Here is an 18,506-nt window from a genome sequence, read left to right as displayed (position 1 = left end):
TTTTTTTTTTTTTTTTTTTTTTTTTTTTTGCGACTTTTATTTTCTTCCGAATCGATTAAAGATCTTCCTAATTGCACATGGAATGGATTAAATTGTAAGATGATAAAAATTTCTTTGATGATAAAAATAAAATTTCGAAATTATATTTAAATGTATTATTATTATTATGTCTTTTGTTAGAAAAGTTCAAATTATTGGATTATGGAAAACAACAAAAAATTAAAGAAAATAAAAATTAAAAAATATATATATATATAAGCTAAAAGAACAATTGAAAAGTTTTCTTTAAAAAGCAATCGGAAATTTGAATGGTCATGTTGGAAAGTTGCACGAGAAATCCGAGAACTTAGAGAAAAATGAAGAAAGATGGGAAAAGGAACCACGTGTCATCGCGAGAAAAATAAATAAATTCCGGTTGCTGCGTTACCGACAGAGCGCAGAACACCATGGTTCAACTCTTTGTTTACGTCTGCTGACGTTTTCCGAAAAAATAACCTACTTAACGACGGAAATAATAATTAGTGAGCGAATCAGCCCAGAAACCCACGAGACTGGCACGCGTTTCACGCAAAATAAAATTGTTTGTCCTTTAAATAGGTCAGTAATTGTAATAATATCAAAATATGAGATTTGATTAGTTTAATTTATTATTACTATCAAATAAATGTAAAATTGATGATTTAATAATACATATATATATAAACTTAATGATGAAATAAAGTTGAAGTTTTGTAAACACGATAGTACAGAAACGAATAATAATAATAAAATATTTTATGATTTTAAAATAACTTAAACAAGAGCACGTCAGGAAACCACTACATATATATATATATATAGTGCATATGCTTTTTCTCATACGTATAACCCATCTTCAATTCTTAACCTTTAAAACCAGTCACTAGTCACTGTTATCTTAACTTACCATACATGATATTCCTAATCGACATTCCACCTTTCGATTTTCGTTATCGCCGGAAGTCACTTAGCTGCAATATATATCTATTTAAGAAATAATCGCGACAACTCCACTCGGAGGATAAAAAAAGGGAGCGTGCGTCGCATGGCGGAGAAGTGGGAGAAAGCAGCTTCCAACCACGGACTGGAAGGGTCTCGTATTAGCCCCTTAGTCGTCCAATTCGGTGTCTGCTGCTTGGCTCGAGGGTGTAAAAGTGGCAAAGGGACACACGCATCGCATCAAAACGCCGGCAGCTTTTGCGCTGCTGGAACGCAATCCAGAACACCTTTTAATCATCCTCTAATCTATCCTCGTTTGTGGGAAACCGCAGCGCGCATCACCTATATATGAACGCATATGTGAATCATTAACATATGCATTTTTTTTTATTTATGTAAATATATAGAAAACAAATTGAAAAATTTCATTTGATTCGTGAATATGGAGAGAATTATTCTGCTAATGTGAGTTTAATATTTATTTAAATTTTTATAATATTTTCTAGTTTAATTTAGTTTTCTTTTAGTTTAGTATTTTTTTTTTTTTTTTAGATTAGGTTATACGCATAAATAAAATTATGATGGAAGTCTATATAGTGAATTGATGATATTCGTATTTATATCATGATTAAATAATGTAATGATAAGCAATTGAAAACGATTAAAAACAATTGAAAATTGATCCCCGATTGAAAAATTGTTCCTGAAAAGCGTGGTTCTCAGGGAAGAGCGTGGTAATCGACCGCCTGGCATCAAAGGGAAGAAATTAGTCGTCCTTAGAAGTGGTCGATCGCGCGGCGTCTGCCTTTGACAACGTCTCAACGTCTGTCAAGAAGTTTCTGCGACCAGACTAGCAGTCAGCCACTTGACCAATTGCTTTCTCCACTATCTATTAGGGAAAAAACTAAAATAAAAAAAGAGAATATATGGAAAAAAGGAATTAATGGAGAGAAAAAAATAGAAAGTAAGCGCCAGGAAAAAATTTCGGAAGAGAATTTCATGCAACAATCGTACAACATTTCATTTAAAAAGATCGATTATTTTGCTGATAATTATAACAAATTATTAAGCGTGGATACTATGTCTGGTAACAATCGAGTGTAAGGCCAGATGCCTTCCGTTATCATTAATAATTTATTACATTTTTTTTCTTCTCGATATTTTTCTAACTCTGTCATATATAGGTTTACGAGCGTGACTCATTCAATTAACATTCTTCGATAATGTAGTTTTTAATCCGTATACTACATTTAATGACTCATACTTGTGTAATACTATATATTAATTCGAAAACATTATAGGTATCATGAGTATGTATTTACGCAAATTGTTACTTTTTACCATTTGCCGTTAATTTTTTTTATTTAAATATTAATTGATGAAATTAACGTGATGCAGAAGCATATGTGATCATAGAACAGGAAAACAGGTGCCAGTTTACTCAATATTTATATGATAGGTTGTCTCTTGGGATTGCTACCGTTTAGAGTGAATCCCTTTGGCGGCAGAGGATATTTCAGGTCATTTTTCTAATTTTACAGTCAAAATGAAGTGAAAAAAACCTCAGTTAATCTTGTTACACAGGAAATCGTGATTACTAAAAAAATTATTAAAAATAAATTAAAAACCAGAAGTTTCAAAATGCAAAAGTTTAAAAATTTAATTTTATTTATATATTTTAATAATTATATATTTAAAAGATACTTGATATGTTTTTTATTTTTATTTTTTTTCTTATCTGTACATTGCTGTAAAAAAATAAATAGTAATAAATATTTTATTACTTTAAATGATATTTCGATTATCTTGTATCTTGAGAACAAAAACGGCGTCGTTTGATGTCGAGCACGCCATTTTGGTAGTAATGGGTAAAGAGTCGAAAAGAACCGCTGAAGGAGAGGATAAAAAACTTTGTCAAGAAGGGAAAGAAGTCACTGGTTACGCCCTCATCTCGAATTTCTCGCGATGAGATCGCCAATAGTAGTGGGCGTCAATCGGAAGGCTCTCTTACACGAAATTCGATATGGATCTTTCTCCCATCGACTGTGTAAATGCTTAGCGAAGTTTTCATCCAAAATCTTTTATCACTCGTTAATTTTTTTATTATCTATTCCTTACTCTTCAACATACATACATTATAACTCTGTTAATTTAAGATTAAAATTTATTTTAGGATAGCAATTAAAAATTAATAATTATTCCGAATAAGAATAGGAATGTTTATATGTATAAAAAAAAAGTATCGAATAACGGATATATTTTTTTATACCATTTCTAGAGTGATGTAACAGTAAGAGGCTGACCTTGAAATTTGTTTGGCGCCAGTCTCTTATTGCAGATCTTTCCCTAGAAAATTTACGAGTTTTCCTCGGTTTTCGTATATGCCAAGGAGAAAGAAGAGATCGTTGACGTAGGTAACCGAAAAGCTTCGTTCCTCATGTGCAACCACTTGAACTTTTTATACGTGTCTCTTTGTATTTCACACTCCAATCTTCGATTCATCTTCCTTCTTATTTCATTTTCTTTCACCTTCTGCGAATCTTTTCACATCCCTTTGCAAAATAAATATTTTATTTGAATTTTGTTTTAGAATGATTTAAAAAAAATTATTGAATTATGATACAATTTTGTCTATTACAAAATATCAGATAATTATGTTTAAAATAAAATATTACAAAAATCCATTACAAAGTTACTTTGTAATATATTTTTACTGTAAAATTTAAATTTTTGTGAATAAAAATATGATATATGATTTTTACTTTCTTCGAATAGCATATGTTATATTTTATTTTTTATCATTCATTGATATTATCTTTTTCGTTTTTTATTTTTTTTATTTTTATTTATTACATTACACAAAAAGATTCTAAAAATTGTTCAAAAGGAAATTTTCCACGTGTGTACCATCCGTATTTTCTTCATACTTAAGATTCAAAAAGACGCGGCAATACGAAAGCAGGACGAATCTATTGTATTCTAACTTCAGACACAGATGGAGTCTCGTGAGCATAGTATTGTGCGTTCCTAGCTTCGGATTACATTTTATTGAGGCACTTGTCTTTCCTCGATGGCGCGTGACACAGGTTAAGTTGTCTTTTGAAGGAGACAGTTTTCTTTCATTTTTTTGGTTTCTTTAGCTCGTCGAGGGAGGTCGGCGCCAGTCTCATTGCGGGATTCCGTCGATATCACAAAAAGGACAGTTTCTTTAAATATGCGTATTAGTATCCGGGAAATTGGAGAACGTGCACAACGCAAAAGGTCAGTCTGGAATTCGATTTGGTGTCGTTTTTGAAATTTAAACCAACCAACGGAAGTTGGATATATGTAATTTTTATGGCAGACTGAAAAAATTTATACTTTCTAAATTTACATCTTATTAAAAAATATTTTAAAATTCGAACGAATAATCCGAATGATATTTAATTTCATCATATATAATAAAATAATATGCACATAAATGTATATATTATAAATCCTAGACAATGATTCCTCCAAACATCTGTTTCCATATCATTCCAAAAATTATCTAAATCACTTTCCACATCACTCTCTCGAAAATTCTCAGTAAATACAACAATTGTCCGCTTTTGAATTGCTTTTCTTACTTTACCAATTCATTGTGCATGTTAATAAAGCGTAAAAAAAAACGGACGAACGCTAAACATGGAAACTACTATTGACTAGGACATAAATAACATTCGCGAGAAGAATGGAAGACACAAATGTTTTTCTGTTGCGAGTGTTTATTGCGGAAAAATGGTGGGTTCTCGCAGATGTCGACCACATTGATGACGACCTGGCACTGAAATTCGCTCCCTGTTTTCTTCGCTGCGGGATGTCTACTATTTCCACAGACTGCGACAACCTAACCCCAATTTACGCAATCACCACTTGCTATTCACTCCTCCACAATAACTAAATGCATTTCTTTCCGAATGATGGCACTATTAGCAATTGGAAGCGATACTTTTGCTAAAGATGGTTTTATTATTGATGAGATGTGTTCATAAAGTTATTAACAAAAATTTTTATGCATTAACAGCAAAAATATTAGAATTATCTACATTTTCTATAAATTTAATTATTATTATTATATATTATTATTAATTATTATTTCTATAAATATACAAATCACTTACAATTGGAATTTTAAAAATTATAAGTTATTATCTATTACTAATAAATATTTTTTCATAACAATAAGAAAAGAATAAAAATAAAAAAAAATTTTACAAATATATCTTACAAGATATAAATTGTAAAATAAAAAATTTGTGCAAATCTATAATTTAAAACTATTTGATATATATTGCAAAAAAAAAAATCAAAGAAAAAAATCTACAAAAGTAAATAATATAATTCTTATAAAAGCTAAATAATTTTTTCAATTTAAGGATTTTTTTTTCAAACTATAATAGTTGTGAGATTTCAATTGCTTACCCAAGTTGTTAATCGTTCAGAAAGCACAAGGATCCTTTTTTTAAATACTTGACCGAAGTGTTCATGAAAATGCAGGATCTGTTTTCCCACGAAAGGGCGAATGTCCCAAGGGTGTTTTAAGCACGTGTTGCAACTGCACTTGCAACCCTTAAAATGTACTTAGTTAATGATGTCATCAAATTCCCACATATTCACTATTATCTATTTTTTAATCTAATAAATCATTCATATAATTCTGATATTTTTTATTTAATTTTTATTTTCGATCTTTTACTAGATAAAATGACATCCTTATTTTTTTAATAAATTATAATTATTTCTCTTCAGATCAGATAATTTTATTATTTTATATATATATTATTTATAATTTATATTTTTTAATAATTTTTTTAATAACATTATATTATAAAAATTATTTGAATAAAATTCCCTATTTTTTTTATACAACATGAATGGTAATTTTTGTATAAAAAGAAATAGAGAATTTCAATTAAATCGAATTTGAGGAAAATCACTTTCTCAAAAGGATTTCTTGATCGTATCGATTTCTTCCACGGATAAAACAAGCAGTTCTTTCTCTTCTCGGTTTACTCGCTGCTTCTATGGATTGCGTGCAAGAAAGAAAAATATGTATCCGTATAAAAAAGATCGGTCGAAGTAAAAACATTAGCCTAAGTAAACAGTGACACGAGCTGAGGCTAATATACTAGTAACTAGAAATTAACCTGACTCCTTTTATTCTTATTTTAAAATTATAGATTTGCATTACGTATAATTAAAATTTACATATAATAAATTTTGCACTAATATTATAATAGTTTAATCAATCTTTTTTTATCAAAAGCTTTATATGATTTTTATTTCTATATATTTCTTTAATTTTATGGAGTATCAATTTTGATGGAATATTATAAAGAAAAAATAAAAAATAACTATATTATATTATGTATTAAATAATTTTTTTTTATTCAAAAAAGAAACAAAATATATTAAAATAAAAAGAAAATTTTTTATTAGCATGAATTATGAATACATTATAAAATATTTAAATATATACAATAATATTAATGTAATAAGAACATTACTAAAAAATATCGATGCTATATAAATAATGTAAATAATATTAGTAATTCGTTTTGTTTGATATACAAGAAAATAAAGCGTAGTAGAAGAAATATCCTCATAAAGAGGAAACAATCTAATGAGTTTATTTCTTAAAATTCTATTTATTTTAAATCTCTGGTATTGACTTCTATATATAATCTATAGTTAGAAGATTTAATATTAATTAGTTAATAGTTAATTACTTTATAATACTGTATTTTATATATTATTGACTTAATTGATTCATAAAATAAAAGAAAATAAGATACATAAAAGTTAGTTAATTAAATAAAATATTTATAAATATTGAATAAGAGGTTAATTGAATTTTTTAAAATCGATAATTGATCTGAATTGATAAAAAATCCGTTGTTCATTAGTATACGAAATTATTATATTATTATTATCTATATTTAAATAGCCAATCATTAAGTTAAATTAAAACATTAATCCAAATCTAAACAATTATTATTTTCGATTTTTTAATTGGCTGTTAATAATTTGAATTATAAACTAAAATGAAAGACTATAGTGTTTTCTATTTCTACTGGTTTTACTTTCTTCTCATATATCATATATCATATATCATAAATTGATATATATAAAGTTATTTTTTAATTGTTTAATATCGATGATTTTTCACAGCTGATTTGTACCTTCATTTCCTGACTAATCTCTACGCATTTAAATTATTTTTTCACCGATGAATCAACATCGAGTTATCAAATACGCTTTGAATTGGAATAATAAATACAGAATAGGCTCGAGTTAATAATATAATTGAAAAACAGTGATTTTTGATACAGTAACAAATCGAAAATATAGAATTTTACTTTATTTATATTGCTTTTTTTCAATCGAAAATCAATTTTAAAAATTATTTAAGTCAAAATAATATACCATATACATATTTATGTAAATCCTATTTTTATAAATGACTAGATTCAATATATAACTTGGATTTGTATTTTTTTAGTTATATTACAAAAAAATTTTCTTTCTATGATTTTTCCTTGAGTTTGAATGTTAGAAACTGAATAAAAATATTTTTCAGCTAGTATGTAATAAATTTATAAAATTTATTTATATATTATAACATATATTTAACACATATATTAAAAACTATGTAATAAAATTAAACTAAATATATTAGAATGTTTTTAGCTAGAATGTTGAAGTTGACTTAGTTTCAAACAGTTATATATAGATTATTTAATCTCAACATTAAATCTCAACATTAAATAATCTATATATTTAAAATGTTATACTAAATAATTCTTAAGAATTTACTTAAAATTTCATTAGATTAAAAGACAATCTTGTTCTTAATTTATCATCATGTAAAAAAATCACTGTTTACTTAATCATATCATATTCTCAGCCACATCCACAAATAACCAGCATTTTTGAACAGTAAGAAAATAAAAAAAATATTCATCATTAACACTAATATCAAACAAATATTCTCAGATATAATGTAATATCTATTGATCATTATTTACAAACATCTTTATATAAACAAACAAATAATTCTGGGATAAAATATTATCCCGCTTTTTTTTATTGTTATTTCCTTATAATTTTTATTTAGATTATGTGTAAATAGATGCTTGACCAGCAAGCAGATTTAATATCAATGAATCATCGATTAGTTACTACTATTAATATTCATCTGGTTCATTATTTGAATTCCTTTTTCCTGATCAAATTCTGATTTACGGATGATTCATAACTATGATCTATTCTAGTCTCCATTCCAGAATTCAATTGAGTTTTATCTGAGTCTTCGCTATAGCCATTATTTTGATGGACATTTCTCATTTGTGACCACGAATTTTTGTCTTCAGATCCGATCACAAAAATAAACGGACACTTGTCATCCTTATCGTCATCCTTTAAATTCTGATCGTATATGCTCGCTATTTCAGATTTCTGATTAAAATTTTCAGAATCTTGTATCATTGTAGATGAAGAATCTTCCGTAGAACGATAGATTTCTTTGCTGGAATCGGTAGAACCAAATATTTTTTCTTGATTTTGTTTAGAAGATAGATTCGATTGATTCTTATGAGACAAAAAGGCACGATCTAACGTCATAAATGGCATTTCGAAACACAATGTCCAAAGTGCAGAAAGAAGCATTGTAAGACAGAGATTGCTGAAGAAACTGCGAAGCTAAATGTTTTGATAAATAATTAATTAGTTAATTATATTTATAATTAATAATAATTTATAAAATGTAAATTTAAGATTAATTTCAAATTTAATTTAAATTAAAAATTAAATTTTAATTAAAAATTAGATTTGAATTAAAACTTAAATTAAATTATTAGATTATTTAAAAATAGATATTTATATTAATGTCATACATTCAAAATTTAGAATTTATATTCTGAGAATTAGTTTGAATTGTATTTATTAAAAATTAATATCAAAAATTAAAATTTTTTAAATCTATGATTACTTACAATTGCCATAGTCGAAATTATACCAGTAGTACGAACTGACCCAGCTTCTACTAATAAAAACACGAAATGGCACAGATAAGCGCTGTAAGTTAATTTACTGAAAGGAACCCAACCCTTCCAAGAAAGAAAATGATTGACGAAACCTTAAACAAAAAAGAATATCGTTGGAACTTTCATATTTATTATTTTATTAAATATTTATTAAGATTTTTTTATTAATATTAAATTAAATATTTTTTAAGCATTCTTTTAATATAAATAATCGGCATAAAGAATATATGTACATTATTATAACATCAATTAGAGATAATAGAAAAGAAAATAAAGTAATCAAATATCGGAGTTATTTTTTGCAAAAATTTTGCAGATCAAATGTAGAAAAGGAAAGAAAACAGTGGGATAAGGCCAGAAATAGGATAAAAATTGGAAAATTAGATTTTTTATATTGCTGCAAATGAAACACAAATATAAACAAAGAAAGTAAATAGTAGAACAAAGTAGAGATAAGATAAAAATTAATTATTAGCGCCATCTTTTGAATAATAAAGTAACATTTTTCCCAAAATATTCAAGAGATGACGCTGATCTTGAATTCACATTCTATCTTACTCTGCTTTTGAAATATTTTTATATTTGAGAAATGGCGCTGATAGTCAATTCTTATTTTATCTCTATTCATATCCTATTATTCACTATCATTTATATTTGTATTTTTTTGTAGCACTCTAAAGATGGCGTTGATTTTCAAATTTTTACTACATGTCTATTATTCTATTTTTTTTTATTGTTCTACAAAATTTGTAAGCTCAAAAAATGACTCCAATATTTAAATAAATTTATTGTTTTCTTTATATAATATATTAATTCAAAATTTAAAAAATCTTAAATTATCCATATTTTGTTGTCTGAATTTGTATTGAATTTGCAAATATTAATATTTGCTATCATATATATATAAATAAATTTAATTATATTATAAATATAAATATTATAGAAATTATCATAGATATAAATATTTTGATTATGATAAATTTATTCTGTGTCGAAACATAGAGATATAATATAAATATAATTCCTAAATTAATAATAGAAAATCACTAATAAAAAAGATGTAAAGAAATTTACTTTTTCGAGATCGATATTTTAAAAAAATATATGAAATTTAAATTTCATATTTATTTTATAATTTGTCTGTAATATTTATGTTGGAAGTGAATTTTGGAAAATTTATTAAAAAATAATATATAACAAAATATATAATATATTCCATTTATAAAATATAGATAAAAATAATGGAGATTAAATCTTACCTCCATAACCATGGACACAACAGAAAATAAGCCAAGAAATAGAAAGTGCAAAAATTTGTCTATGAAAACCTGCATAAAAACTCGCTTCTAGTTCGTTATAAGAATAATTATCGAAGTACATCCATAAAGGACACATGAATATGAAAAAACCAGAAGCTATAGCTATTAGCCAACCAAGAATCACATATATCTGAAAAAAATACCGATTTTATTAGTCGAACATCGAATTATAAAAAAATATATCGAAATATTTGCTTCTGTTCAATAAATATATTTCATATATTATAATTTGTTTTCATGTCTTTAGAATATTTAATGAAGTTTTATGGAGGATTTTATATATTACAAAAATGTAATATATGATATTTATATATTATAATTATACTTTTGATTTATATTATAAAAAATATACTTACGGTATGAATTTTTACATTTTTTGATTTGTTTTTGTACAATAGATAACCAAGAGCAATACCAATAATATAAGATCCATATCTATTGTAAACCTTTGTATAAATTTGCATATATACGTTGACCAAATCAGTGTTACTAACAACAAAAAAAACAAAAATGTTAATAAACAGAATATAAAAATATATAGATAACTAGTTTTTATAAAACTTTAATTAAAAATATTTATAACTAATAATACTGAAAATTTTTTAATACACATATGTGTATGTATACATATTTTAAATTTTATGAATATTGCAATTATGTTTAAATTGTTTAAGTAAATATCTAAATTGTTTAGTTATCTAAAAAAAATGTTTAGTTTAAAAATCTGTATAATATGTCCTCATATATATTGAATAATTTTAATAATATCAAAATATTGATTATAAATTGAATATTCGAAATCTAATTTCTAACAAAAGAATAAAGAAAAGTCGAAGCAAAATATCTTAAAATGAAGAGTGAGTAGTTATATGCCAAATAAATCAGACATTCCAACACAAGACATGATAATAAAATGAAAAGAAAAAAAGACATACAGGATACTCAAAAAAAGTGCTAAATATTAATATATAGTGCTTAAAATTAATAATAAATAATAAGTATAATATAAATAATAATATATAAATAATAATAAATAATAAATATAATATAAATAAATAATATAATATTGAATAATATTATAAGTGCAATAATTAGCTAATCATATGCATTTATTTTGATTGATATTTCGACGATTATAATTCTTTTTTTTTTTCAATTATAGTAATCGAAATTAATCATTTATAAACATTTTTAAAAAATAAATTTATGTTATTTTTAATTGATCAATTAATTTGTCGATGATGAAAGAGAAATTATATTTGTGCATAATTTTTATTCAAAAATTGAATATTTTATTATTTATATAAACATTTATTATTTATAAATTAAACTTATATGATTTTATATATAATGAATAGATCAAAAAATATAAATATTTACTCAATATTATTTACTATTAACTATTATTTAGCACATCTTTTGCCGATATCCTGTAGAAAACACCAAGAAAGTGAAAGAGGTAAATTTCTGCACTCACTCCTTATAATAGAGCATAGTTCCATTGAGCCTGAGATTGAATGTTATTAGGAATGGTATTAGAATGGAGGTAATTAGACCTAGCAGGAAAACGAGCCAGAAGAAAATTTCTCGCGTGAACTTGAGCATAGGGTATAAGAAAATCGGCGACAGCCAGACGAGTTGCATTTCGGTTGCCAAATACCAAGATTGAGACATGCACTAAAAACAAAAGTAAGAAATAAACAATTATTGAATAGATTGCATTTAAAAATTTTTCGATTTGTCGTATACAGCATATTAATTTTTTTCTTTTTTTTTTTTCTTTTTCTTTTTATTATATGTAACTTAAAAATAAAAAGCGCTAGAAAATGAATTTAAAATATTTGAATTTTAATAAGAATGTTTATTAAATTTTTGTTGATTAATTATATGTATATTTTTTATTTTTTAAACAAAATATAGAAAGAAAAAATATAAATGCACAACTGCATTACTTCTTTTCGAAGTCATGCAATATAGGAAATAATGATAGATAACAGATAGAAATTAATCAAATAATGCACAATGCACGCAAAATAATTGAATCATTACATCCTACTTACGATTCTAGGTAGATGGATATAATTGTTCAAGTAAAGTAAGTTTGTCCACCAGTTTTCTCGACAATAATCTCTATTGGCACCTATCCATTGATCCCAATGGGGGCCTGAGCTAACTTTGTAAAATAAAGTGGCATAAAATCCAATCATCATAGCGTAAGCAGGAGTTAATCTTAAATAACGATGAAGATAAAGACCGATCACATTGAAATATTCTCTTGGACTTTTCTCCTTTTTTATTAAAATTGTATACGCTATTAGAACACCGCTTATGAGAAAGAATGTATCGGTAATGAGGTTTGCATTGAGTACTAGTATACTAGCCCAATTTTTATGCATCTTGAAAAGTATTAAAAAAAAATTAAAAATATCATATACATTATATTTTATACTTAATAAAAAATACTACTGTATATTTTATTTATGCAAAATTACTAAAAAAAAAAAAAGCAACTGAAATTTTTGATATTGTTACCTGTAAAATCTCGTTTAAGTTCATTTTAACCCCGACCACTTCTGTGTAATAAGTATGACCATAAATAATCCAACAAATACTGATATAACGTAGTCCATCAAGGCAATTGATCGAATTATAATGCCTATTCGTTTTTAACAAGTTTTTTCCATTTGTATAAACAGAGAATGAAGTCAAAAGGATATGTTTCTTATCTGGATAGATATAATAATTCATTTGTTGTTAATTATAATAGTTATAAATTCATAATAATAGCATTAATAATTGAAAATTCATTAAATAATAATAAACAAAGTGAAACTTTATTTTGATTTTTTAAATTTTTAATATAAAAAAACTATAAAAAAATTAAAAAATTAAGAATTTATAAAAAATTTTCTATAAAAATATATTAAAAAACATTAAACTTTTTATAAAAAATTATAACAAATTTTTAAACACATATTAAAATTAGTACATCGAAAACGGTATAAGATTGATATGAATGTTTTATGCAAGACGAACAGTGTCCTTAACACTGATTATTATCGCGTGACTAAGAATATTTATCGGTCATATTCGATGTAATCTCGCGATTTAATCTTTTCCTGAGTTCTTTCCTCCATAATTGCAATGAAAACAAGATAAAATGATTGATCGATGGATTTTATCAATTATCGATCAATTAATTTTTACTTATATAATAAAATGTACATCTCACCTTTTTGGTTCAATGTACTCAGATGGCCTTGTTTAGCCATGTCGTAACTCGTGCTGGCAATTACGACTATTACGAATATCACCAGGATCGATCTGAAATTTAATTCAATCCATAACCACGTTGCGGATATATAGATGAAAAATTATTTTTAAGAATTAATCTAATTGTAATAAAAATTATATTAACTCAATAATTTGTATATATTTTTACAAATGTTGTATTTATATAAAATGTTATTTTAAAGAAATATTTATTATTTATTATTATTATTTATCTTTATAATTAAACATTCTCTTTCTTCTTGTTAATAATACTATCTATTAAAAAAAAAAAAAAATTTGAAAAATCATTATGAATACATATCACGTAAAAGAGAAAAGTGTATTATGAATACATATCACAGAAAAGTGTCATAATTCAAAATTTGCACTTATTTAATTATTGATAGAAAAAATTATAAGTAGAATTTTGAGTTTTTGACAATAAATTTCCAATTTGATATGATATTCTTATGGATTCTTAGAACGATTCGAATTATTCAAAATTGTTTTCTTTAATAATTTTTAAAACATGTGTTTCAGAAGATCAAAATAAATCTTATTTTCTAATTTCATTTCATTTTATTTTAACATTATTTTTGAGAAGAATATTATTAATCGATACAACAAAAGTAATATTAATAAAAAAAATAAAATAACATTAATAAAAATAATAATATAAAAATTAGATAAAATTTCGATTGACAAGTTTGCCATGCGATATGCGCGTTCAACCTTGCCCTCGAAGCACCAAGCAAACAATGATGCCATCGGTTTCCCGTTACTCCAAAAACCGCTTGTATTAGAATACGATATGTGCACAAATCTACATACATGTAAACCCAATCACTTATATCGAACACAGCTCGATCTGTCTCTGCGGTCCGACACGAAACATTTACCACCATGTCCACGCGGTCCTCTACCTTCAGAGGGTCGAGGCTGAGTTCGAGCGCCTCCTGGATATCTGTTTGATTGCAACTTGACGGAACACACCACATCCATTCGTAGTTCGTAGAACGGCCCGATTTCCAGCTCGTGTGTCCCTAAAACAAGAAGAAAAATGCTCTTTGTTTAAAGTTTTGCTTAAAGATTAATTTTCATGAAGGATAGAAGTGAATAGATACCCAAAATTTGGGATAAATTGATAAAGTTTGCAAGCATCCTGAAAAATGTTGATATGTATTAATTAGATGTACGCACAAAATTCTTGAACGGATATGCTACTTCTTCTATCACTAAAAATCCAAAAAATCCAATTCTTCTCTGATGACTTTTTGCAAAAGAACATGACTTCTATATTATTTCTATTGTTACTGCTACATTAGTCACGTGATATGATGCTATGCTTGGTTTTGGCGAAAGCCTGACCACGTGACGTATTTCTACCTATTGTAACAATAGCAGTGGGGATAATATAATGTATTTTCATTTATATTCTTTTATAAAAATTCGCCAGAAAGAAATCAAGTTACTTTTAATGATAGAAGTGTACTATCTTTGTCCAGCAATCTTGTCGTATTTAAGACTCTAATTGTGCCTGCTACAGAATCTTTTCCACTAATTTCTCAAGTTTTCTTCTTAAATTCTCCATTTCTTTAATTTTCGAGGCATGTAAAATACAATAAGGAAACGCGAATATTTGTAAGTACTTTTTTTTTCTCTTACTTCGAATGAAATAAAACGAAATGAAACGAAATAAAGAAAGAAACTGTCAAAGATTCTCGGAATTTAGCATTTAGTAAATTTTACAATTTAACAGAAAGAAATATATATATAGATATATAATTGCTGAGAGCACTGAAAGCATTAAGATTGATGATGCAATCAAACCCAAATGCCAACTCCTGAATCCTAATTATTCATCATGCAAATTTAAAGTGAAAAATGATTATTCATAAGATAAATTATTCAACGTTTTCAAATAATCATCTTTTAATGAAACATTTTGTAAACATTTAATAAGTATCGAAAATTAAAATTATGTTATTTTTGTGATATTCTGTAATTAATTATCGTAAAAACTTCTGATTAAATATCGATCTTGATGTAATATATGATGATATTCTATATCAAATAACACGACAAACTGTCAAATGAATCTTAGTTCAAACATATTATCACGATAAAACATTTGTAATAACATTTTAAAAAAATTAGGAAAATATTCTTCTTTTTTCATTCTTCCAAGATATTATTAATCAAATATATATTGTTAACAGATGAGATACGAAATAAACCACATCGATATACTTCTTTTTTATAGAAATAAATTTCACGAAAAGAAGAGTCTTGATATGATACGTTTCGTGTTACCGTGAGTTGCACAACATTCTTGGTAATTTAAGAAATGTGACGTAATTGCAAAATCTTGGTCAGAAGTTGGTTGGAAATTTATAGGATTACATTTATGCAATAAATTTTGATTGTTTTAATTGAAATTCGACAATTTTTTTAAATTAGCAATAAAATAATTTTTAATAAAAATCGACAGATAAAATGTTTTTAATTAATCAAATTATTACATTCAAGTGATCAGAAGTGATCAGATAATTGATCGAAGAAATGAATAAAAAAGAGGATGAAAATTATTAATTAAATATTTGTATTTACTTACCGAGGCAATGGCTATATTCAGAAGTAGATCACCTATATCGAGTTGGCGTGGTTTACCATTGTCCTTGGCGATTTCAAAATTTACCGTGGCGCTGCAAGCCTTCCCGGTGAATCCATATTCATTTTTCACTTGTAAACATTCATCATAATTACCTAGTTGCTGATAATTGCCGGTAATTACGCCTGGTGGAATTTTCACTGAGGCATCATACACTAGAAATGAGAAGAAATGCATTTTTCTGTGTGATACTTTCTTGTTTTTTTTTTCTTCCTTCTTCAATTTAACTTTATACAAAGTTCATTTTACAAAAAAAATGAAACTTGTACGCGCACTTGTTTAACAATAAATTATTGAAAGAATAACAAATTTAAATGAATGCATGAAAATTGAAAATAAGATGCAAAATGTGTACTTACACGATATAGCTTCGCTTAGAAATGTAATTAGAAATAAGGGCATATTAAATAAAATCACATCTTTTTTTAAGATAACAAGCAATATGTAATTTAAACGGTATTAAACTTGAATGTAAAAGACAAATTAACAATTAGTTAATAAGAAGAAAATTGTTGCACGATATAGAAATGCAAGAAATACGCAGATTTAATAGAAAGAAAAATACATATTAAAAAAAAAAGAATGTGTTGAACTTACATTTAAAAATAAAAAAAATATGAAATAATATTTATAAAATTAAATATAAATAGAATAAATTGAAATAATAAAAAAGGAGAAATTAATACATTTACATTACAAGTATAATATTAAGTATATACATATATTAAATTCGAGATAACAATTTTCGAAAAAAAAAATATTATTGAAATGTTTAATCGTAAAATTATTTTGAAATTCAGAGAATTAAATATCGAGGGATGCATTCCATAATCCTATTTACTTAAAATATTAATTATCAATTTTTTTCGACTAGTTTAATAAAGCTTGTAGCAAATCTTTGGTAAATTTATAATATAATATGATGTTTTCAATTTTTCATCTTAAAATAAATAATTTAGTTATATATTCAAGATCTATTAAGTCGTAGAATATCTTAATCTTTGCGGTTAAATGTCAATGCTCTTTTAATACGAAAGTGCGCACGCAATAGTCAATCAGACAGGAAGTATACGGAAATAACGCGGGTAATGCATGAATTGCGAAATTGGTCGTCTGATAAGGGATTAAAAAACAAGAAAAAGTGATCTGCGCAATGGAGCGGATTTTTCATTCATGTTCGATAGCGAGAACACACTGGCTACTCACAAACAACCCTGCCTAGTTATACGATTATACAATTTCATCTATTTAAAGTTGATTGAACGAAGCGCATCGATATACACAACGCGCGATTGTAACGTGTAAACACGCCGTGTTACATAAACTGGTAATCGAAACTCGTAAGCATTGCGCAAAGTAGAAATCGCAAAACTCACTTCAGAAAATGTATATGCTTCTATCTGTGTTCATTACAATAAATCAATAAGAGATATTTAATTGACAAATATTGAAAATATAATCGTATGATTTGAATTGTGTCATATTTGAAGAAAGAATGCAATGTAAGTAATTCAATACTATATAAATATGTCTTCTTATGGTTTAATAAAAAAAATCACTATTTTTATCATATATATATATATATATTTTTTTTAGTGACACTTTTTTTATGATAATATTTTTTTCTATTGTTCTCTAGTTAGAATTTCATTACGTTAAACTTCTTGCAAATAAGATATAAAACTAATTATGTGCTATGACTATTCTAAACTATTCTTCGATGAAAATTTTCCATAATGATAATTACACGCCATTTTAACAGAAAATACGTCATCTTCGCAGAAACGTCTGATCGGGTGTCTTTTACCTTTCGCAGAACCTTGAGATCGTTCACTCAACGTATACTATCGGTAACCTTCAGCCACAAACCACGAGGAATTATTGTAATTATTTGTTAATACTTTTTCTTCTCCTTTCAAAAAATAACTTTGAACAAGAAATTCGTGATATAATAGAATAAAATTATTATATATATATTATATATGAATGAAATATATAAAAAAAAAACTTTGAACTTCGAATCAAAACTATATTCCAAAAAAATATAATATTAGATAATTTTTGGAAAAATTAAATCATAAAAAAAATATAGAATTTATAAAAAAATTTTAATTAAAAAAATTGAAATGTATATATATGATGTATTTCATATATAATGTATATATATGAAATATATTTTAATCTAAAGAACATGGTGCAAAAAACGCATTTATATATATA

At 25.6% G+C, this 18,506-nt stretch overlaps 1 protein-coding gene across 2 annotated transcripts in view; it reads right to left on the bottom strand.

Annotated features, from left to right (window-relative positions):
- Window positions 1-7,772: 7,772 nt before the first annotated feature.
- Window positions 7,773-18,506, bottom strand: part of LOC102679134 (nose resistant to fluoxetine protein 6-like) — a 19,022-nt gene continuing 8,288 nt past the window's right edge. For both annotated transcript variants that reach the window (XM_006623466.2, XM_031514125.1), the window contains 10 exons: window positions 16,230-16,441; window positions 14,447-14,658; window positions 13,575-13,666; window positions 12,875-13,068; window positions 12,403-12,738; window positions 11,820-12,019; window positions 10,699-10,831; window positions 10,283-10,472; window positions 8,973-9,115; window positions 7,773-8,679 (listed from right to left, as the gene is read on the bottom strand). In XM_006623466.2, the coding sequence (XP_006623529.1) occupies window positions 8,185-8,679; window positions 8,973-9,115; window positions 10,283-10,472; window positions 10,699-10,831; window positions 11,820-12,019; window positions 12,403-12,738; window positions 12,875-13,068; window positions 13,575-13,666; window positions 14,447-14,658; window positions 16,230-16,441 (2,207 nt within the window). In that variant the 3' untranslated portion in view covers window positions 7,773-8,184. The remainder of the gene's footprint in view (window positions 8,680-8,972; window positions 9,116-10,282; window positions 10,473-10,698; window positions 10,832-11,819; window positions 12,020-12,402; window positions 12,739-12,874; window positions 13,069-13,574; window positions 13,667-14,446; window positions 14,659-16,229; window positions 16,442-18,506) is intronic.

The sequence above is a fragment of the Apis dorsata genome, unplaced genomic scaffold (assembly GCF_000469605.1).
Source record: "Apis dorsata unplaced genomic scaffold, Apis dorsata 1.3 scaffold_896, whole genome shotgun sequence".
NCBI classification, from domain to species: Eukaryota; Metazoa; Arthropoda; class Insecta; order Hymenoptera; family Apidae; genus Apis; species Apis dorsata.
This window is presented reverse-complemented; position numbering and strand designations above follow the sequence as displayed.